The sequence below is a fragment of the Podarcis gaigeae genome (genome assembly GCF_964106915.1).
Source record: "Podarcis gaigeae genome assembly, chromosome: 13".
Taxonomy (NCBI): Eukaryota; Metazoa; Chordata; class Lepidosauria; order Squamata; family Lacertidae; genus Podarcis; species Podarcis gaigeae.
In genome coordinates this window covers 28,181,953-28,204,951 of record NC_139689.1, presented here as the reverse complement: position 1 = coordinate 28,204,951, position 22,999 = coordinate 28,181,953, and the positions used below count along the sequence as shown (strand labels likewise).

General features: G+C 43.7%; 1 protein-coding gene across 17 annotated transcripts in view; it reads left to right on the top strand.

Moving 5' to 3' along the window:
* Window positions 1-22,999, top strand: part of UBTF (upstream binding transcription factor) — a 44,474-nt gene that overhangs the window by 8,479 nt on the left and 12,996 nt on the right. For 5 of the 17 annotated variants that reach the window (XM_083708504.1, XM_083708505.1, XM_083708506.1 and 2 more), the window contains exons 4-13: window positions 278-361; window positions 4,638-4,793; window positions 6,398-6,462; window positions 6,905-7,025; window positions 8,930-9,063; window positions 11,814-11,955; window positions 18,163-18,204; window positions 19,298-19,411; window positions 20,287-20,442; window positions 22,829-22,984. In XM_083708504.1, the coding sequence (XP_083564630.1) occupies window positions 278-361; window positions 4,638-4,793; window positions 6,398-6,462; window positions 6,905-7,025; window positions 8,930-9,063; window positions 11,814-11,955; window positions 18,163-18,204; window positions 19,298-19,411; window positions 20,287-20,442; window positions 22,829-22,984 (1,170 nt within the window). Of the gene's footprint in view, window positions 1-277; window positions 362-4,637; window positions 4,794-6,397; window positions 6,463-6,904; window positions 7,026-8,525; window positions 8,637-8,929; window positions 9,064-11,813; window positions 11,956-18,162; window positions 18,205-19,297; window positions 19,412-20,286; window positions 20,443-22,828; window positions 22,985-22,999 lie in introns of all 17 variants that reach the window. The other 12 variants (XM_083708492.1, XM_083708502.1, XM_083708501.1 and 9 more) reach the window with 3 other exon arrangements.

Genomic DNA, 22,999 nt, shown 5'->3' with positions numbered 1-22,999 from the left:
CCTGCTTTGAGAATTAAAGGATATGTAAGAACTTAGGTAGTTCCCCCATCCAAATACTGATCAAATTCAGACATGCTTAGCTGCAGCAAGGTGGTGGCTTCATAATTGGGGATTTGTATAAAAGTGCCCTTAGCGCTCAGTTCCGCTCACTAAACTGAAGTTTAGTCATTCAGTTGTGGTTGCTATGGTGTGCTAGTAAAGGCTTGTAGCCCTGGAAATGGTTAACAATGCTGTTCTTTCCCCCATCTCTGGTTGCATTTGCTGGTTGCTCCTGCAGGTGAGGAAGTTCCGAACCCTGACAGAACTGATTATGGACGCTGAGGAGCACGTGAAAAACCCATACAAGGGCAAAAAACTGAAGGTAAGCGTTGACTCAGAGGAGGGAAGGACTCATGAGACAACATCTCCTTCTGTATCTGGCTGGCTGCTCTGTTAACTTTCCCGCTTTGTTCCTGTGCTGCAGTGCTTAGTGGCCAGTGTTTCTTAACATTGCTGACCCCCATGCAAGATCCCACAGGGCAGGGGTGGGTACCGAGATGCCCTCCAGATAAATGGGACTACAGCTCCCATCATTCCTGATAATTGGTCATGCTGGGTGGGGAGATTGGAAATTGTAATCCAAAAATATCTGATGGCACCATGGCAGCTGGTTCTGCCATAGGGGAGAAATAGTGCAATAGTGCAGCTTCCAGTGTCACACACCTGGGCTATAAACAATCTTCATTACACAGACACATACACGTATACACGCGTGCATTTCAATTTGCATTTGTTGATTATGCGTATCCCTTTAACGATCAGCAAAGCGCTTTTTAAGAGTACAGAAGGGTAGCACAATTCTATTGTCTCTCGCCTCTCCCCTCTGAATTAAAGCGCTTAAAACCAGATTACTTCAAAGAATGTGAAAAATTGAGAATGAGTCACTCCCAAAGCATGTGCCAGGAAGGAGCTCTCTGGGGGCAGGCAGGTAGAAATACATGAATGAGTCAAAGTTGCTAGAAGCTCCAAAGCAGCCATCTTTAACAGGAACCTGCCCACTACAGCCTATTATTTTTATTTTATTTTATTTTATTTTATTTTATTTTATTTTATTGTTTATACCTCTCCCATCTGGCTGGGTTTCCGCAGCCACTGTGGGTGGCTTACAACATATCTAAAAACATAATAAAAACATCAATCCTTAAAAATTTGGATGTCTTCTAAAAGTCAGATAATTGTTTGTTTCCTTGACATCTGAAGGGAGGCCACAGGGCGGATGCCACTACCAAGAAGGCCCTCTGCCTGGTTCCCTGTAACTTCGCTTTGTGCAGTGGGGGAACCAGCAGAAGACCCTTGGAGGAGGACCTCAAGTGTCCTGGCTGAGCGATAGGGGTGGAGAGTCTCCTTCAGGTATACTGGGCCGAGGCTGTTTAGGGGTTTAAAGGTCAGCATCAACACTTTGAATTAATTTGGGCATGCAAATCATACAAACAGCAATCATGTAGGGAGGGAGAGGTGGGGGCATATCTGTTGAGGGGAGCCCTGCTGTAGGCATACCCCTCTAGTATGTGGGCGATAGAGGCAAGACCAGGGCAGATGGCCCTGCTTTGGCTCCATGCTGTAGCTTTCTGTGCAATTTGCATGCCGGAATAGGCCTTTTGTCTCTGCATGATCTACTGCTTTGGTCTTCCCTTCAGCCAGTCAGCATCTGATGAAGGGTAGGCATGTTTGCCACACCTGTGCCTTGGATGTCATTCAGTACTCTCTCAGATGAAGAGATTCAGCAGAATTCACCCCTGCACACCTGCATTTCTGCAGGGGTTACAGCTCTGGGCTTGCCTCCTTCCATTCAGGAGTCCTGCTTAAGACACAGTCCCTCGCAGAAGTACAGAAAAAGGGCAGGCGACTGAGCAAAATCTGAGCATTGTGTTTGGTGACCCTCTTCTCTTTCCCCATGCTGCCACAAGTCATATTCTCTCTTTCAACCAGTGTTTTCTAAAGAGGATGAAGTGAGGTTCATTCCATGAAAAGGCCAGAATCCAAACTAGATAGAAAACATGAGGAGGAGAAGAAGAAGAATACCCCACCTTTTTCCCTGAGGGGGCTCAAGGCAACTTATATATAAAAACAAGAGCAGCTGAAAACATAGAGGAAACAATAATTAAAAAGCAATTACATGTTAATGGAATTAAATCTATACTGTTGTTGTTATTATTACTATTGCAGTGCTCTAGTTAACAGGCTACCTTTGGTGGAAGTAACATATTGAAAGGGTTGCCTGTTGACCAGAAAAAGAATGGTTTGGGTCTGCTTTTGTTTCCTTCTAATAGCAGCTTTAAGTGGCAGAAATTAGCAAGAAACTTTCATAGAAAAAAGCATTACCGCCAACTCATGTCTACTCACAAGGGTTTAGGAGCTAGAAGAGGTTAGAAAGCTGACAGGCCTACATATCATTTCACAGTGTCGAGTAAAACAAAATTGGAACTCACTTTCAGCTTTGTTGGCTAACCTAAATGTCACAAAATTAGTGTGCAAGCTTTTGAGTTCCTCAGAAAACTTCATCAGGATAGTGAATTGTGTGTGTGTAGGGAGATTTGATGTAGAATCCGTGGAGTCGGCCTTTAAGATGAAATGTGGAAATTACAGGCATCCAAAGGAGGCTTTCTCTTGGAGCTCTGCAGATTTCAGGTTGCACCAAATGCCGCCAAGGGCTTCTGGGAAGAAAACACTTTCCCCTCTCCCCTCCCCCTCCTTTGTTTGCAATCTATCCTTATGAAGGGTTCTGGAGAAAATTTTCACGCTCTTTTGTGACATTTAGTTGGTCTTTAATAAAGGTATGGGCATAACATCAATTTTAGATTTACCCCTTTGTGTTGCCCGTATCTGTTGTTCTTCCATGAGTGCTCATGCACTCTGAAGACTGCCTGAGGTGCCATGTGGAAGATTTACACACACCAAAAAACCCCACCTTGGCGCCCTTTTTCTGAGTCATTCTTATTTGGAGCACTGCCAGTTGGTTTTCAGTCAGAGCTGTTTTTTCAACACCTGTGCTTTTCTCTTCTTCTTTGGGTGTTTCCTGTTTTAGGAGGTCGCAAAATGAAAATTGAATTTCTCAGATCTGCTTTTTGAACAAATGGGACGGAAGCACAAATGGGGGGGCACTTGAACCCGAGGCATGGTGCCCTGCACATGCATTTTAGCCATGGCAACCGTATTTCTTGCAGTTCCCTGTCAACCAGGCATTAAAGAAACTATAAATCCAGTTTAAGAAAAACCTGTAACTGAGAGATACCAACTTTTTATTTTTTATTTCTTAGATTTATATACCACCCTTCATCGTAAGATCTCGGGCCATTCACATAATAAAATACAGAAACAAGTAAATGAGTAAAACAAAACAGCAAAACAATAACCTCCCACAGATACCTTTAAAAGACTGTAGAATATTAATCAACATGAGGCCTGGTTGAAGAGGAACATTTTTGCCTGATGCCTAAACTTATATAATGCATCCTCTCTTTAAAATGTTTATACCCTGCTTTTCCTTAGAAAAGTTTAAGGCAGCTCACAAACAGGAGCCATAAAATTCAGTGAAATCAGAAGACACATTTGAGAGGAGTTGGAGTAGAGTTGCTCCGAGCTGTTGCTCTTGTGCCCCCTCCCCCCTTCTGCATGAGAAGTAGGACGTTCACATAGAATCTTAGAGTTGGAAGGGACCCAGGGGGCATCTAGTCCAACCCCCTGCAATGCATGAATCTCAGCTAAAGCCAAGTGTTTACCAGCCACATGTTACAACAGTGAGTGGCTGGGTGGGGGGCTTGTGGGACCCAGGTCCTCACTGCACATTGCAGCCATGACTTCTGTTATTGGTGCTCAGGGTGGAAATGTCTTGTGAATTAATTTAATTTGGCTCAAGCAGGGACCGAGTGGTTTACAATATTAAAAGAAATAAGAAAAATAGTGGTGAAAGAAATGAGCCGCTAAAAGCCATCTCTGGATGCTAAAATCCTTTTGCTTTTAAAAAAATTTAAAAAACAACACCTGATTGACTTGCTCTCTGCAGCTTGTTTTAGTCTCTTGCCCTCTGGAGAATCCCTGTCCATTCACAACCACTGTTGCCCCTTTAAGCTCATGCCCATGACTAGCCAATTATGGTGGATCTAATTCATTAACCTTTTCTCATCTTTTAATTCTGATTTAATTCTTTTTATTCACCATCTGATTGGGGTGGAGTTTGTGGGTGGGAGAAACACCCCAAAACATTTTTTTTTTTTTTGCTCATTTGCTATGAGGGAAGGTCTAGTTGCTGCAGTGTGTATAGGGTTACATGGGAATGGTTTGTTTCTGAAAAGTACTAACTAGATTTGGGGTGAGAAACCTGCATCTCACTGCCCTTTGGTGTAGTTCCATGGGGCTGCCTGCAAGGGATCAGTTCAGCCCTATGTTAATAGGGAGCAAAAATGATGGGACTCTCCATTTCCCCTGCAAAAAAATACAGTGGGGAGCATGCGCGCACACAGAACAAAATGGAGATGGCATGGAACAGAAAGAGTTACACGATGCTAATTTAAAAGCAGCAACACGTTTTGTGGACTTCTGACCAGGCAGGCTCAAAACAATAAACCTTCCTTGTTGCTTCCTTTCCTGTCCCTATTCAGAAGCATCCCGACTTCCCCAAGAAACCTTTGACTCCATATTTCCGTTTCTTCATGGAGAAGCGAGCAAAGTATGCTAAGCTACACCCGGAAATGAGCAATCTGGATCTCACCAAGATACTATCCAAAAAGTATAAGGAGCTCCCTGAAAAGAAGAAGGTGAGCAAATGAACATGGAGGCTGTGGAAAGTGCTGCATATGAGCATCTGCAGGGATGCAGCTCTCTGAGCTGTGGGGAGCATCCTAGTGCTTGTTCCCCTTTCTCTGCAGGCCAGTTTTCCCAGCTTGGGACTGATGGGAGTTGTAGTCCAAAGCATCTGGAATGTGCTGGGTTGGGGAAGGTTTCTTTTGCAGAAGGCAGCGTCAGCAAGGTGCTCTTAGAAGTCTTCTGCAAAAGGGCCTTCTGCAAGAAAAAATCCCTTCCATCAATTACCCTGCAATGTTCAGAAACCAAGCCAAAATGTATGACGACCCCCCCCCCCAATCATTTGGATGCTTCCCTTCAGCTGCAGTTCGGCAATGGCTGGAAATGTTTAGGGCCTTGAAAATGGAATTTGCTTTACTGCGAAAGCCCAATTTATAATTTGCCATTGTTCTGGGATGACTACTCCCAGAACTCACTTCGACCTCTTATGGGTTGTAGTCAGCTAAGCCCTGTTCAGAGTTGGTCCCATGAAATATATGATCCCAAAGTTAGTAATGTCCATTAACTTCAGGAGGTCAGCTCTGAATGGGGCTATTGCAGAATGCCACTTTGCGCTTTTACATATTCAGGGTGGCTTAATTGAGAGAATGAAGTGTCGGTTTTTAGTTTAGGGAACGCATGTACTGCTGGATATTTCTTTTAGCAAAAATGGGTTCCTAGGTGCCATCTTACCTGTTGGCACCTTCCAGTTTCCCAGCCTTGAATGATGTATGGCAGGGGTGCAGGAACATCTGGCCCTGAGGCGGGCTTTGTGCCTCCTCTTTATAGAGCCCTCGGGCCACTCTGTAGGTAGCCCCTTTTTCCCTGGGCCACATCCTTCCCTCGCCCTGCTCCTATTGCACCCTCACACACATGCTTTTGCCTGGCTGACTTATGGCCTTGAGCTGCAATAGTGCCTCTTTGCTTGCCTAGATGGAGAGAGGGGTGTGTGCATTGTATGTAGAAACCTCTTGACTTCTGCACAACTGCAAGGCAAGATTCACAGCCATAGACCCGCCCCCTTTTGCTTTTGGCCCAGCCCACCAGTTGCATGTGGCCTCTGGAAGGTTGCTCATGAGGGAATGTGGCCCCTCGACTGTAAAAGGCACCCCATCCCTGATGTGAGGTCTCTTCTCCACTATGGAGGCCAGAGAGAGAGAGAGAGAGAGAGAGAGCAAGAGGCGTGTCTGTCTGTGTGAATGGTTGTGTTCGCTTTCTCCACCCCTCCTAGTCTCCCTCCCAAGGGGTTGAGAGCATGCAACGGTTTCCCCAAAGATGGCAGTTCATCTGCCTGTTTAACCCTCATGCCACTACTTGCCTGCTCATGCCACTCCCAGAGACTAGCAGATGCCACAGGGCTTTGTTGTGTTTCCTTGGCTTCCTGAGGGTCTAGGCTTCTAAAAGTAGCAGGAAGGAGGTGGTCTCAAGGAATGGAGGAGGGCCCAAAGAGTTTCACAGTTCTGCCCCCTCCTGCTTCATGTGTTAGAAGTGTTTTAGTGTTGTGGCTGTTCTTGGAAACTTGTCAGCTTTTCCTGTCTCACCTGTATTCAACACCCCCCCTTTTTTGTTTGTCTTCTAGATGAAGTACATCCAAGACTTCCAGCGAGAGAAACAAGATTTTCAGCGAAATTTGGCAAGATTTAGGTAAGAGTTAGCTAAGCAATAGCTTCACCTTTTGCACGTCAGCCGCGGCTATAGATTTCAGTTGTAGACATGTACCAAAATTTACTTACATTAACTTTGCCGCAAAAAGATGCTTTGTTTTGGTGATAAGGGACTAAAACGGTGCATAATCTGTAATGTAGGAACCTCTTTTCTTTCCTGTCTGGAAACCTGGGTCAACAAATGGCAAAATTCACAAATGAATATATTCTTCAGGCAGGTAGAATAATTTACATCTGAAAGGGTACCTTCTTATGAGAAGAGCCTGAATCAAATTAGCAGCTTCTTGCAGTATTTGAGAGGTGGGAATGATGCATGGGGCTTTAAAGGAAGGGGATAATGTGTTTCTGTGTTTTGTATGGTTCTGGTACTGCCACTGCCTTACCATTTCGCCCCCACCCCCTGTTACTTTTGCTCTGTGAAGGGAAGACCACCCTGACCTCATTCAAAATGCCAAGAAGTCTGATATCCCAGAGAAACCCAAGACTCCTCAACAGCTCTGGTACACTCATGAGAAGAAGATCTACCTGAAAGTGCGCCCTGATGTAAGTAGGTGGTGTAAGAGACTTGGATAAGGAGAGCCCATGAGAAGGAGGAAAAGTGGGTGGGGATTTTTTTTTAGGGGGGGGAGAATGATGACACACATCTGTGTTCTTGAAAAGGAGGACAATGAAGGAATGTAAGGAAGGATATGCATTCTGTACCCGGTAAATCTCAATTTTGCTCTTAGACTGATACACAGACTTAATTTTATTTCTGGGTACTCCACTGTGTTAGTACTACTTTACAGCTAGAGCAGAAACAAGTGGCAAAAGACTCGTCCACTTGGTCCGCCGATGGGATATCATATTTTGAATTTTTTTTAAAAAACCTTCATTTCACACAACCAACATATTAGAAGGAAATGTTCCTTGTAAGCAATACCCCTATGTGAAGGGGTATTAAAATAATAATAATAATAATGGAGGAAGTTTTCAAATACGCAGTTCTTCCCCCCATTGAAAATCTAGAAAAAGCTTTGCCTCTTGATTCTGCTGAGTATATAATGCGGTTCCCCAAGGTGATGCCCTCTAGGTGCTTTGGACTACAGCTCCCATCAGCCCCTACCAGCTTGGCTGTGGTGGCTTGGGCTGATGGAAGCTGTAGTCCAAAGCATCCAGGGTTGAGGAATGCTGGTGTTACCTGTTCCTGAGAGAGCTAGAGAAGTGATGGGGGGAATAGCAAGTGAAATGATCAGGAAAATGGAGGAGCCCCTTTCTAATGAAACAAAGGCTTAGGAAACTGATCTGGTAAGAATTTAAGGTGATCCAGTTTTACATCATGGGAAAATAAACTGTGGCACTCACTGCCCCAGAGTGTTGGTAATGATTGATAGACATAAATGGCTTTGAAAGAATTGTAGGTGGTTCTGTAGATAATATTATTAGCAGTAGAGTGGATTGCCAGAGACAAAACACCACCAATGCCATTGGCTTGAGAACAAACAGGAAATCTCATTCTCCAGCTTGCCTGCAGGCATCTAGAGGGGCTGATATTGGAGACAGCTAGGCTAAATAAATCTGATCCAGTCCTTGGTGTTCATGTGTAATGTTTGCATGTGGTTTGTTTAGCTTTGTATTCTCTGCTGCTGTAATTCATAGCTGGATATTTGGTCCTCTGGGTCAGAAACAGGAAGAGAGTGAGAAAAAAGACATGAGACCTATGGCCCTTGAGGGCTAGAAATATTCTTAGTATTTAAAAATAAACATTTAAGGCTCTCAGGTTGCCTTGTTTGATGCTAGATATCAGATTCTTATGTAGCAAGTAAGCAAACCCATAGATTGCAGATTTATATATTTCCTGTGTATTGGGCTTTTTCGCTCCCTTTAAAGGAGCCTGAGGAAAACTTTTTTTTTCTAACTTGCCTTTCCAAAAGTGTAGCTTAGCTCACTGCCGTACCATTAGGGTGGGCAGTCCATCCCCTTTTGTTTCCTCCCCTATTTTTCCATTTTTACCTATTTTTTTATTACTATTATTATTTCCCCTTCCTCACCTGGGTTTTTCAGGCCACCACGAAGGAGCTGAAGGATTCGTTGGGCAAGCAATGGTCTCAGCTCTCGGACAAAAAAAGGCTGAAATGGATTCATAAGGCTCTGGAGCAGCGGAAGGAGTATGAGGTAGGGAACACTCAACAGTTCCCCTCCATCTTCTCCCCCCTGTGCTCAGCCCGGCCTTGTCGCAGCTGTAGAAACCCAGCCGCGCTCCGAGAGCCGACTTCTGGGCATCGCTCCCTCGGAAGGGAGTTGCAAAGCAACTCCTCCTCTGCTTCTTCTGCCAAGTGTTTAAAACTGGTCAGGGTAGCACAGGTGGGGCCCCCCTCCTGCCCTGTCCACAACCCCAGAGCCTAGGGAGGGTATTCTACCAGCCTGCCTCTGCCACGCTAAACGCCCTGTGTGTTTTCCGTCCACAGGAAGTGATGCGGGATTATATTCAGAAGCACCCAGAGATGAACTTCGAGGAAGGTGCGCCCCCTCGCTCCACCCTGACTAAAGCGGAGAGGCAGCTGAAGGACAAGTTTGATGGGCGACCCACCAAGCCGCCTCCGTAAGTTGCCGTGCCCTTGAGAATTGGGTTTGGTAGTTGAGGAGGAGTTGTGAGGGCACTCGGGCATTTCCACATTGGTAAATATAATTCATATTGGGCTGGAACTGTATGCCAGTAAAAATATACCCAGGTGGGAGGGCGACATCTGCCATCCACCCAATGTCTGCTTGTTGTGGGAAGATGCCCATGCGTTAGACTTAAGAGTGGGGTGGATGCAGGTTCAAAGCCCTGCTCAGACATGCAGCTCACAATGCATGGGCCAGTCACTGCAAAGTTAAAATCTTCTTCGCAGGACTCCTGTAAGGCTAAAATGGGGGTGGGACACATGCTATCTTGGCTCCTTAAATGAAGACGAAATACAAATTTATTGAGTTACCCAAGACTGGACACTCACTTCTCCTTGTGTCCATGCTCTCCTCACTTGATGAAGGAAGTCTTTCTATTGGCAGCTTCCTTAAGTCCCTGCCTGACATTCGACATTGAGATGGGAGTGGTGCATCTCACATGTGCACATATACACACCTTGGTAGGACTCTCCTTTCAGCCTGCCTCAACTGGTTGCTCAGGGTATTGGAAGGAGATTGACAAGTTCCCACACTTCTCCATGACCACCATACCATCACTTGCAAGCTTCCTGTGAGATTAGCTGAGGGGTTCCTCTTCAGGATCTCCCTTCATACAGCTCTCTTGAGTTGTGTGTTTTTTCCTGATCTGCTACCCATCTTCATACCGGGGAGTAGGCCTTTCCTCGTGGGGAAGCCTTTGCTTCCAGTAGGTGTTAGGTGCTGCTGCTGGCAAGGGGTTTGTCCTCTCCTCCTGAGTCATGTGCTAGGAAAACACAGTTGCCCACCATTTTTGTACTTGGGCTGCTGTTCACCTCTTGAATCCACCCCACTTCTTCACTCTCCTCTGGAAATATTTTCCTGTGTTCCATAGCCTCCGTGCCGAGGAGGCTCCCTGAAATCCTGATGCAAAAGCCAATTCAGATATTCTTGCATTGCTGGTTTTCTCTTGATTTCCTGCCAGTGTGTCAAGTATTAAATGGATGTCATTTATGTTGTATATCTATTGTATTTTCTAGTCATTTTTTATAGTTGAAAGCCGCACCAAGCGGTGTGTAAGGGTTGGGGTATGAATCCTGATATCAAATAAAGAAATCCATTGACTTAACTTCTTCTCTAGAAACTTGGGGTTCTTGATCAAGGCCACAGAGTTGTCTCATGTTCAGGGTTGTACTAAAAAGATACTAAAATTCTGTGCCAAGAGAAATCTAGCAGCCTGAACTAAATAAGCTGATTTGCTCATTTCTCTTAAGCTGCAGGCTGCTCCTTACTTGATTGAACGCTCTTCCATTTTTATTATTAAAAAACCATACACATTTATTTTATTTTTTTTGCTTGGTACGTTTATATCTAACTTTCCTTCCATCATGGAACTCAAAGGAGGGTACAAGGAGTTCCCAGTTCAGTCTCTCATCCAGGCAATGACCCGCCCCACACCTCCTTCAGCAAGGTGTCCGCATCTTCTACCTTCAGACCATGCCTTGGGAAAAAAATATCATCTTTAGAAAATGCTAATGAGAAGGCAAGGCTAGAATCCGGCTCTGAAGTCTTAGGTTTTTTATATGGAGTGATTTTTATTTAAGGTTAATTCTTCAAACATTTTTGGCTGACTGCAAAAAATACCCTGATTTAATTGGGTAGCAGATTAAGCCTCTTTTTAAAAAATAAGTGATTATTTTAATGCAGGTACATTGAAAAGCAGTAAGTGGCAGGTGCCATCTCAGGGGAGACTTCTCTCTAACAGGAGGGGTGCCTTTTCTAAGATGGTGCCTGCTATGACACATATCAATTAATTTAAAAAAAGAAAACAGTAGGGTTTCCCCCCTTGTTTTCCTCTTTATGGACATTTATGCAGATTTAATCTGTTGATTTGGGGTGCATTCCTAATCCCACTTAATGTGGGAATAAGCCCCATTGAATTCTATAGGACTTACTTCCAACTAGACAGGGTTAGTTTTTTACAAACTGCACCCCTGCAGCAGGAAGCCAGGTTATGGGGAGAGAATTAAAAAAGCATTCTGAAAGAGCTGAAAAAGCCTATTTGTCCGGCAAAACCAGGAAACTTCATAAACTGGCAGCAGTGTGTGTTCCTCACCCAACCACTTCCTTTCACGACACCCATGTTTAAGAGGGCTGTGTCATTTTATTTGGCTAGTAACTTTTGTGTACTTACGACCAAGACTGCCTTGGGAATTGGCTGGGGGAGAAGGTCCAGAGTAACAAAAGGGGGGGAAACCCTAGGCGTGGGCCTGAGGGAAGTTTAGGAGGGCATTTTCTCTCTGTTGATTACGTCCTTGCACATCTTAATCCCAAGCCAATAATAATAATAAAGGCTTTAGAGCTCAAAATCCAACATCATGACTATGACCCAGAAATCAAAATCATGAATGGGGAACCTGTGAGGCAAAAGTAGGTAGCATAGTAGATGTGACTCTTAACCTTTGTACAGTAGACACCACTGAACCAATGCAAAAGCCAGTGACATATGCCCCTATTTATTCATATAATCCACATTATTGCATTCATAGTAAGGGTTGGAGGTGGAAATTAAGACACCCCCCAAAAAAATGTGTGGTGGTGGTGGGTTATGAGACTGTGGGAGAAGCACTTCAGGCAGCAGTTTTGTGTGGCTTATTCTTATGTTTACATAAATTTCCCCAACTATATAAAAGGAAATTTCTGTTTTAGGAATAGTTACTCGCTTTACTGTGCTGAACTGATGGCAAACATGAAAGATGTCCCAAGCACAGAACGGATGGTGCTCTGCAGTCAGCAGTGGAAGCTCCTTTCCCAGAAGGAAAAAGACGCCTACCACAAAAAGTGTGATCAGGTGAGCCTGGCTCTTACAAGGGTGTGTCGAAAAAGGGAAAGGATTAAAAATAATGCCCAGAGACAAATTATGGGTAGACTTTAGTGGTTCTACATATCAGGCAGGTTCCAGCTGTTACTACATACCTTGCTGCTTATAATGGATTTAATCTGCCTCAGTTTGGGGGTGCAGTTTTGTTTTTTAAGCCACCCACAGATTTGGTTTCTCTGATTTGCTGGGTGCGAACAAAATGCTATGGTCCCCAGTGTTTGAACAGAGTATGAAAATCAAGTCTGTAATCCTTTGAAGTAGCCAAGAAAACAAGCACATGGACATGCAAGTCATGGGTTGGGGTTGTTGTGGTGGTGGTGTTCTTTTTTTAAAAAAGCAAATCAGTTGGTCACTGCCACTCCTCTTGCATCAGATAACTTGGCTGAAATTGCAGTCTTATTCAGACTGCTTTTCCTCCCTTTTTGTTTGTTTGTTTTAAATGGTGGTGCTTTCTAGTAACTTGCAGGGGGATGCAGTCTGCCACCCATCCTCAAGCCCAGGCCCTGTGTGAAGTTCATCCTGGATGTGGAGAAGCAAAACTCCCAGGAATTCTGCAAACAAGCAGAAGACCCCTGAAATTTGGAGAATAAAAATGCCCTTCAACAGTGGAGGAGACTTTTCTTTATATGGGTTGCTCCTCCTGCCTGTTTGGTCAGGCACGGCCATGTCCACCCTTGCAGTTTTTCCTCCTTCCTGTGGGAGGAAGCCCCACCCAGTTGCAGTCCTGCCTGCTCCACAGCAGCAGAGGTTTTTTCCCTAGAGCTCTGGCTCCTCTCAGAGGCTGAAATATTTGGAAAGGAAGAGGAGTCCAGTTGCTTAATTCAGTGCTGGTCAGAAGGTAGATCGAGATCTGCTGAATGATCTTTGGGTTGCTTGAAGTAGATCTGCAGGAATTTTTAGCTTAAGAATGGCAGGAAGAAAATCAATCCATCCCTGCCCTAAATTGTAGTCCTGAAATGAAGATCGGGGTTGTTTTTTGTTTGTTTTTTGTTTTCCTGGGGTGTGTGGGGAGAGACAACCAGGAGGTGTTTTTTCTGTGGCAAGACTGAGCTCACTTCAGTTTTATTTAGTACTTAAAACTCTGACGTTCAGAATACTTTTAATTTCTACGCCTTTCGCACCTGGCTTCAGTTGTTACAAAAGAAGCAACAAACAAACAAACAAACAAAAAACCCAAAGTTGATCGTGCAGACCTGAAGTCTGGCTCAACTCGGGGCAGTTTACATAAGTTTCCCATTTATCGGGGATTAATTGATTGTCTCTGTTAATTGTTTTCTGGTGTTGATTGATCTAATGCATTTATCAACCGCGAATTGCCTCAGAATCAATTTCCCCTCAGCCTTGATGAGTTGCTGTTTAAATCATCGGTAGCTGCGCTTGTTTAAAATTCCCTCCAACACGAGATGCATCCGTGGCAAGCAAACAAGCTTTGCTAGGTGGCAGAAAAGATTGCCCGCTCTTGAGTCTGGAGAGGGAGAAAGCTAAGGCATGTGATGGAGGGTGTTGATGCAAGGACAAGGACGAGAGGGCTTTTTCTGGAGCTTCAAGTGGCCAAATTTTGAGGAGAATTCCCTGTGCTTTATCCAGCTGTACCAGCACAAAACCTCCAGACTTGGAGACTTCTTCCTCTTTTCCCGACACACAAAAATCCCCTCAAATTTTTAATATGAAAGTTACAGTGGCTCTATCGATAGTCCAGGCTTTGGGCCTGCTGCTGCCTGTTACTTGAAGCTGTGGCGGCCATTTTAAGCAGCTCGGCTCTCCTCAGCAGTGACAGTGTGAGATAATGGCGGATTTTCCTGCTTTTTTGGCTGCTTTAACTAGGGCCTTTTCTGAGGTGGTTATATCCCACAGGCGGCAGGACCCCATTTCCCTCTTGAGTCCCAGTCCCCCAGTCCTTGTTCAAAATGGCAGAGTTGCTTCGTCTTGATCTTTGGAAAAGGGTTAAGAAGCCTGTTGTGCATCTGTGAAGCTGAGCCCTGGGGGAGAGGCTGCCATTTGAAAAAAATGTCTGTCTTCCTCCGCTCCTTCTCTAGAGGTTGCAATTCTCTACCATCATCAAAGGAACCTGGGGGATTCCTCAGACCCTTTTAGCATTTGTATGAATAAGACTACTCAAGGGCGTGACCCATAGATGACAACAGAAATCCCCTTAAGGTTGCTTCTGTGCCTGGAAAGGATTTCCTCTAGTTGGGCTACTGATAATCAGTACTTTCCTATCAATGTGAAACTGTCTTGTATCTTTTGAACTCAGAAATGATACATGAAGGAGGTATGGTTTGACCTTCCCTAGTTTGTAGAGAAAGCAATTATTTACATGTATGCATATGGGTATGCTGACTGAATAATTTACTTTCTGACTAATACTCCTTCATTAGGTGAGGGGAGCAAATCTAAGATTTCTTTCCTTGAGTTCTTGCCTGTGTCGTCCTCCCCCCCCCCCCTTCACATTATTTTCCAGGGACAATTTTAACCTACATTTGAATCTGAACGATCCCTTCGTTTGACATTCAGTGGACAATATTCCAGAGCAGCTTTACATTGAAATAAACAGATTGTAAAACAAAAATATAGTATAGTTTAGTTTAGTATAGTATAGTAAAAATATAAATCAGATAAAAGGTAAAAGGTAAAGGTACCCCTGCCCGTAGGGGCCAGTCTTGACAGACTCTGGGGTTGTGCGCCCATCTCACTTAAGAGGCCAGGGGCCAGCGCTGTCCGGAGACACTTCCGGGTCACGTGGCCAGCGTGACATCACCGCTCTGGCGAGCCAGAGCCGCACACGGAAACGCCGTTTACCTTCCCGCTGGTAAGCGGTCCCTATTTATCTACTTGCACCCGGGGGTGCTTTCGAACTGCTAGGTTGGCAGGCGCTGGGACCGAGCAGTGGGAGCGCACCCCGCCGCAGGGATTCGAACCGCCGACCTTTCGATCGGCAAGTCCTAGGCGCTGAGGCTTTAACCCACAGCGCCACCTGCGTCCCATAAATCAGATAAAGCAGTAAAAATACACAACAGTATTAAAAATCAGCAAAAGCACTGTAAAAACTGAAGAATGAAAGCTTCCTTCCTTCCAGAAGCACCGACCAAAAGGGAAGGAGCTCATCCAACTTCTTTGGGGAGAGAATTCCACAACTGTGCCATTGAGAAGCCCCTGTTCCTGCTACTTGCCGATCTGATATTTGCTCATGATGGGCTGGAGAGCAGGACTACTGTTGCTGATCTTAAAGCCTGGGCAGGTTCATGTTGGTGAAGGCAGCCCTCAGAATAACATGGGTTCCAGGCAGTTTAGGGCTTTGGAGGTTATTACCAGTATTTAAACTTGAATCTGGGAATGAATTGATAACCAATGCAGATGTTGTAGGATAGGTGTGGTATGGTCCGATTGTAGTTTCTGAATTTTCTTTTGAGGTTAGCCCCATGTAGAGATCATGTCAGTAATCCAGGCTGAATGTGACTAAAGCATTGATAATTGAAGCCAGACCCACTTTCCCCAGGTAGGTTTGTAGCTGATGAAAAGTGCTACCGCCTACCAACATCAGCCAACGCAAGGATAATGCTGGACTCAGAAGCACTTGCAGGTTGTGTACTTGGTCCTTAAGGGTATCTAAAGTTGTGGGAGTTCAACCCAATCCAAAAGATGACATAGCCTCTGCCCAGATCAACAAACTTCCCGACCATTACTTCTGTCTTGTTTGGATTAAGGTTCAGCTTTTCCAACCCTCATCTAAATTGGGGCTGCCTTCAAACTCTGGTACAGAAATTCTGCATCTCCTTAGGATCAGAGGATGGCAATAAAAGGACTGGGTGATCTGCATAATGTGAACACTTCAGCCCAAGCCAATGGATGACCTCAGTGGTTTAATGTTGATAACTTGTGAGATCTCTGTGGCACCTCATAAGCCAAAAGCCCTGAGGGACCAGTAGTTTCCCAACACTACCTTTTGACAAGCCTTTCTCCAGGCAAGACTAGAACTGCAGTAAAGCAGTGCCTCCTGGTCCTATAAAGGGGGCCCATAAAAAATGTAATCGTTGATAGCATCAACGGTGATCAAGAATTTATGGAGAATCAACAAGGTTGCACTCATACCCATGAGGCCATCCACCTGGGTGACCAAGGTGGTTTTCAGTCTCAAAACCAGGCCTAGAACTCAGACTGGAATGGATCCAAGTAACCACTTTCATCCAAAACCATATGAAGTTTATAGGTCACCTCATGCTTTTAACACCTCTCCTAAAAATGGCACATTTAATGCCTAAGCATCTAGGTACCAATTATTTAAATTGCCAGGAACCTTCTCAGGTTTGGTTAAGAATAGATGAACCACTGTTTGCTTTAGGGCCATATGGGCACCTTACACTCTTCAGAGAAGCAGTAGCCACCTCTGACACCCAAATATTCTTCATGACTTTTAAATTCTTTATGTTCATTGCATGTAGATTTTCCAGGGAACTGAATGAGTTACGTGGTTTGAGCGGGGGCATCTAGAAGCAACCATATCAATTACCTGGGTCATCTCCACTTAATTGGAGAAAGACCAGAGCATTGACCAGACCACCAGCAACATCAGTAGGAAAATTTCCCAGAGACATTGAGAAAACATCAGGATCCAGAAGCTCCAAAGGGGCGTAGTTTTCCATTAACTGAACTAGCATTTTAAAAGCAGCACCCTGATGGACCACTGAAATTATTACAAGTGACACTAAGGCAAAAGAAGACTGTTGTTCTCTACTACCCCTTGCCCTTCCCCATAAATTGTCCGATCCATTAATTGTCATACCACCCCCTGCCCCATATCACCCCTGATTTCAAGAGCTGCTCAAAAGCATCCTTTAGATGCAGCTATGAACCAGATAAAAAGACAAAATCAGGTACAATAAAAACAGAAGCAGGTGATAATCGATACAATTTTATGTCAATAAATACCAAACTGAATAGCCTAAAAGATACTTTAAAAGACACACAATACAGAGGCCATAATAGTTTGTTTTCAAAAGGCAAGGCCATTGATGTTAAATGTCATCTTCCGACTCCCTTACCAGGTCCTCCTCTCATCATAGTATTGGTTCATTCTCCCATTTTGCAATAGCATTGCTGTTGCAGGTTGAAAAATGTCCCTGCTCTTGTAATGAACCTGAAATGGCATTGGAAGCACCTCCTGCCCCCAGGAAGTAGCTGCAAATGGTGGAGCCACACTTTCAGAATAAAAAATTGCTCATGCCACACCATTTTTTTAATTGATAGGAAATACACTGGGAAACAAAAAGAAACAACAACTAGCAGATTTATAACGTAGAACACAACTACTTTATAATATGATCATGGGACATCCAGAAAATATTTTTAAAAATGCGGCTAACATGAATCATTCCCACACACTTGATGCTCTTGCTCTCATTTTGAAAAGATAACTATCGATATTTTGCAAATAAACATTACTATACTATACTATACTATACTATACTATACTATACTATACTATACTATACTACTGTACACTGAAATGTTTAAATAGATATTTTTAGTGTCCTTGAATCTTCCTGCCATTGTCCTCTCCTGCCACATCAGTGTAGAGCTCCACACCCTTTGAGAATCACAGTGTTAAAAGTGTCCATAATGCTTTGCTTTCCTCCCATTTCCAGCAGCTGCTCAAATTACATCTGCTGTCCCTTGGGCCCATATTCCCATTTAAGGAATTCACATACAACCCTGAAACACTGTCCTGTGTCTCTCACTTAACATGCACACGCACACCTATATCTATCAGTAATAAAGCATCATTGCCCCTGGATAGCAATTTGCTTTGCCAGAAAGCCAGTTTTTAAGGTTCATCTCTACCGCTTACTCCCTTCTGCCAAGTCCTGTTGTCCCAGACACTACAGTCATCTTTAGCCTCTAAGGTTGGCACCTAGGGACCACTCAGAGGGCTGAGTTTGGCTCTGGGTTGCCAGTTGCTGGCCCCAATGGTACAGCAGTGTTTCTCAAAGTTATTCATTAAGTCATCTTGACTTGTGCTGGCTATTAGGCTTCTGATTCCAAATATTGATGTTTAGAAACCTGCATTGGCAGGAGTCAGGTGTTTGGAGGAGGGTGCAGCTCTGGAGGGGAAGCAGAAGGAGGCAAAATTCATGGCATGTACCAGGAACTGACTCTTTTTTTGCTACTTTGCCCCTATAGAGAAAGAAAGATTATGAAATTGAGCTCTTGCGTTTCCTGGAGGTGAGTCTGCCACAGCATTCTGCCAAACTGTTAGCAAGTTTTTTAGCAGCTCTTTTCTGTTACCCTTCCCAATCACACATACAGCTTGGACCAGCTAAGAAAATGGACTTTGGTATGAGTGATTGGGACTAGGAGCATTAAGAAGAGTCATATTTTGGGTAAACATATAGCAGTGCCTTTCTGTGTACTCTGCAGTTCTTGATAACTGTTTTAAAAGCCTTGTCTAAAAAGACAGTGGGGTGTAATCCAGTTGGTTAAGCACTTTTAAATCTCATTGGTTTCAGTGTCCACTAAACTCTCTCCTATTCAGCCTTGAAATACTTGAATTGGACTGGTCTTAGGTTCCTCTGTGTAAACTTTTTTTGTCTAAAACTGAAAGATTAAGTCACGCAGTCCGTAGTGATGAGGTCTCAACCCAGAAGGCCATGCTCCATTCCATATCATATATTGCCTCTTGCATTGAGAGGACTGGATGCCCCGTTGCTGGTCAATTGGTGGAAGCGGGATTAGTTCATAAAAGGAGAAGCGGTCTCCATTCAACATTTCCCCAAACCACGGTTTGCATTAATAACAATTTAAAATCTAAACAGTGGTTTAGAGTTGCTTCTCTATTTGCAATGTGTTAATCCAGGCATCAACACAAAACTGTTAACTTAAATTAACAGTACTTCTTTATGATGTCTTAATTAAGCCACTGACTTCAAATGCTTGTGATCCCAGGTCACTTAGACTTTCAAATTGATAGCCAGCACAGTTGTTTTAGAATAGTCTGTAAGTCTCTCTCTGCACTAGAATGAATAATGCATTCTGTGAGAACTAAGCTGCCAGTTGGTTTTCAGAGGCAGCTTCCTAGTACATTTTTTGTGTGAGGAGGAGAATGAAGCAGCCAATGCCCATGCTAGGCTGCTGACTTAATTTCCTGGAAATCTTAAGCTGCTTGGGTGAAAGTGGGCAGCCACATTCTGCACTACCTGAAGATGCTTCCAAACTATGTATACATTAATCTACTAGATATATGGTGAAAGGCAGAGAGAGAATGAAAAATAGTCATAACTCCTTATTTTGTTATTTTGCCATTTCCTCCAAAATTCAGAGCTTACCTGAAGAAGAACAGCAGAGGGTTCTGGGAGAGGAGAAGATGCTGGGAGTAAACAAGAAAGGTGCCACCAGCCCTGCCTCTAAAAAGACTTCACCAGATGCCAGCAAGGTGAGTGATGCATACAGGCTAGGGCAACAAGCAGGATGCATTATGGGTATGGATACATTTTTGACATTTAGAGCAGTGGAGCAAAGCTACTTTTAAACCAGCCTCAAGACTTCATGTAAAATGGCTGCTGGGATTCCTTTGGAAATTTGATAGTAAAAATGAGAACAAAACTAATACCTCTTGAAGGTTTCCTTATGTGTGTGTGGTATCCAACATTAGTCATACTTGGGATGGGCCCACTGAAATCAAATTGACTGAAATGACTTTGAAGTATATTGATTTTAATGGGTCTACTCCAGAGTACAATTAATGTTGGCTATCTCCCTATATGTATATAATAAGTAGAACTGTCAGCAGGTTTAAAGAATATTTCATTGATTTAATCATCTGCCTTATGTTCAAGTAACTGATTAATCTGATTAAAATAAATTTGCTTATGACCAAAAGTCCAATATTTGTCAGATACTGAAGGAAGTGTTAGATAATTGACAGTAAAATAATAAGTTACCATTCTCATTGTTGTATATAAACACCCATCTTCGCGTTTTTTATTTCTTTCCCATTCCCTTTGCTCATTACAATAATGCACCTGAACCAAAACAGCCTCAAAAGATAAACAAGCTTTTAACTTGCAGTTCCACCAATTAAAAATTGATCTTGCTGGTAAAAATTGCCTCCCCCCATTGAATTAATCAACTAAAGTGTTAGCTGGCTGATCTACTAGGAATACTTTGCAGCCCATAAAATAAGGCCACCTTCCCCAGTTTTTGCTCTTTTTATTATTATTTGCTTTTTTCCATAACGCTTTTTTAAAAAGAACAAAAGATACAAACTCAAAATTCCACAACCACGAGTCCCTTTGTGCTCTTTAACAGGGAGGTTCTGAGAAACCCAAACGGCCCGTTTCTGCTATGTTTATCTTCTCGGAGGAGAAACGCAAGCAGCTGCAGGAGGAGCGACCCGAACTGTCGGAGAGCGAACTGACCCGGCTGCTGGCGCGGATGTGGAATGATCTTTCAGAGAAAAAAAAGGTTGTTGAATCAATAATGCACATTCTCCTTAACCATCTTTTTTGGGGGAAGGTGTGGGGGAACATGTACTCCTGGGTATCTCAAAAAGTCAGCTGGATGGTTTTCCCCCCCTGTTGACTTAGATCAGAGGTAGCCATCATGACGCCTTTCATATGTTCCTGGACTCCCAGTTCCCATCAGCCCCAACCAGCATGGCCAAGGGTTAGGGATGATGGGAGTGGTAGTCTGACAACATCTGGAGGGCACCACATTGACTACCCCTGACTTGGATGAAACCAGGATCTTGACCCACTCCCTCACCCTTAAAAAAAAAGAAAAAGAGGAAACAAAATCTGCTAGAAACCCCACAGAAGGTTCTGAACATTCCCGAGCCTTCGGTTCCCTCTAGAAGCCACCAAGCAGCTCTGTTAACAGCCTGGGCGCTCCTACCATTCCATCTTGCGTTACCTCTGCTCATTTTTTTTCACCAGCTTGGGAAGGGGGAAGGAGCCAGACTCGGTCAGTGCGTTCCCTTAGTGTGAGAGTGGGTGCAATAAAAAAACCCCATTTTGCGTTCTTTTGTACTGTTTGCCTCCCAGTACAGCTGTGAATACACATGGAGTCAAATGGGAGAGGTCTTGAGGCTTGGTTTAGATGCCTGAGAAAGAGGGTCTTAGGATCCTTGTGGGAGTTAGCTGGACACCTTAATATGGGACAGGGAAAGTAGTTGCACTTGGGTGATGGGGTTTGTTGTTGCTGTGTATATGCCTTAAAAGGCCAACTTTGTGTGATGGCAGATGACTAGATATCAAGCAGTACTTTCCTATGGTGGGCATAACATGTGGGATGCCGGAGCAGCATCCACCCACATGCCAAAGAATGTCACCACAGATTTGCAGCCGATCAAAAATCCAATAAAAAGCAGGGGTGATGGTTCTCCTTCCTTCATGAATAGCATTACATCATGTATTTGGGTTTATTTGCTTTGTTTTATTCCTTTATTGCATTTATAGTCTACCTTTCTTCCAAGGGCCTCAAGGTGGCATACATGGCTCTTCACCTTTCCATATTTTTCTCACAACAACCTTGTGAGGTAGGTTAGGCTGAGAGTTGGTGTAACCTTGAGGCCTAGAAACATGCATAAAACCTGGGTGAACATTTGTATTATTGGGTACCTTAGTTGTGATTGCTCCAACCTTATGTTCCTAGTTGGCACTGTCCACCAAAATTTGTCATTGAAACTACAGGGTATCCCTTATTTTCATATTGTTAATCTACATAAAGATACATAAAGGTTATCTGTGTTGCTTTGTTTTTCATTATCCTGCATCTGTACCAGGCCCATACTTGACATGTTCAAACCTTACTGCAGCTGTTTTCTAGTACTGGAAAGGCATATTCAGGAGTGAGAGATCTGAAGCTCTAAAGCCAGAGTCATTAACCTTTGGCCTTCCAGCTATTTCTGGACTAGACCTTCCATTGACCATGCTAGCTGGGGCCAATGGAGGTTCCGTTTCAGCAACATCTGGAGTGCCACAGCTTAGTCAAACCTGCTCTAGAGAGTGTAGCTTCAAATCTTCAGCTCTAATAATGTCTGTCTTTAAGATTACATCTGTGCACAGAAAGAGGTATACATCCACAAGACTCCTTGAATTTAGCACTTTAAAAATATTAGTTTCTGTGCTGATTTTACTGCATCTCCCACATTATAAAAAAGAGATAATTTTAAAGGCAGAAAGATGTTTTTTGGGTGAAAGCTGTGAAGAATAACTGATTTTAATGGGGGAAAGAAAAAACGATAAATGACCTTTTGGTACAACAAAAGTGCAATGTTTGTTTTTATCTTGCAAATAATTAAATAGCAGAAATTTGGTTGCAGTTAATAAAAACAGTTAGATAGCTTGCTAGTCATGTTTTTAATGTACTAACAGAGAAACTTCCTTACAAGAAAACCTGCAACTCATGCAGAACAAAAAAATAAAATACAGGTGTCTTTCAAGAGGACACACATACAATGTTTTGTTCTATATGTTTTTTGAAAGTGCTGGGTCAGGCTTATAGTGGGACTCGCATAAATTGAGCTCCTGCTGTCCTCCTGCAAGTGCAGGTCACAAGGCTGTTCAGAGTTTTTTAACCACCTTAATTTGTGTCCAGAAGCTAATAGATTGGCCCATAACTGATTATTCTGCTTTGGTTTAAAACCTGCTGTTCCTCCGGTTTAACAGCTTTCTTCCTCAAAATCTGTGTCACAGACGTGGGGGAGAACCACTGCATCATTAAGCCACACACTCTCCAAAACACAGTTTCAGTGCTTAACTTTTTTCCTCCAGCCAGCCTGGTTTTCTGTGTTTCTTACCAATCAGCAATGGGTTTTGCAAAGATTTTGACCATGCGTGTTGTTTTCTAGGCCAAGTACAAAGCTCGTGAGGCTGCCATGAAAGCTCAGACAGAAAAGAAGCATGGTTCCGACAAGGAGGATCGCGGCAAACTTCCCGAGTCACCGAAAACAGCTGAAGAAATCTGGCAGCAGAGTGTCATTGGAGATTATCTTGCTCGCTTTAAGGTAAAGTGGGACAGC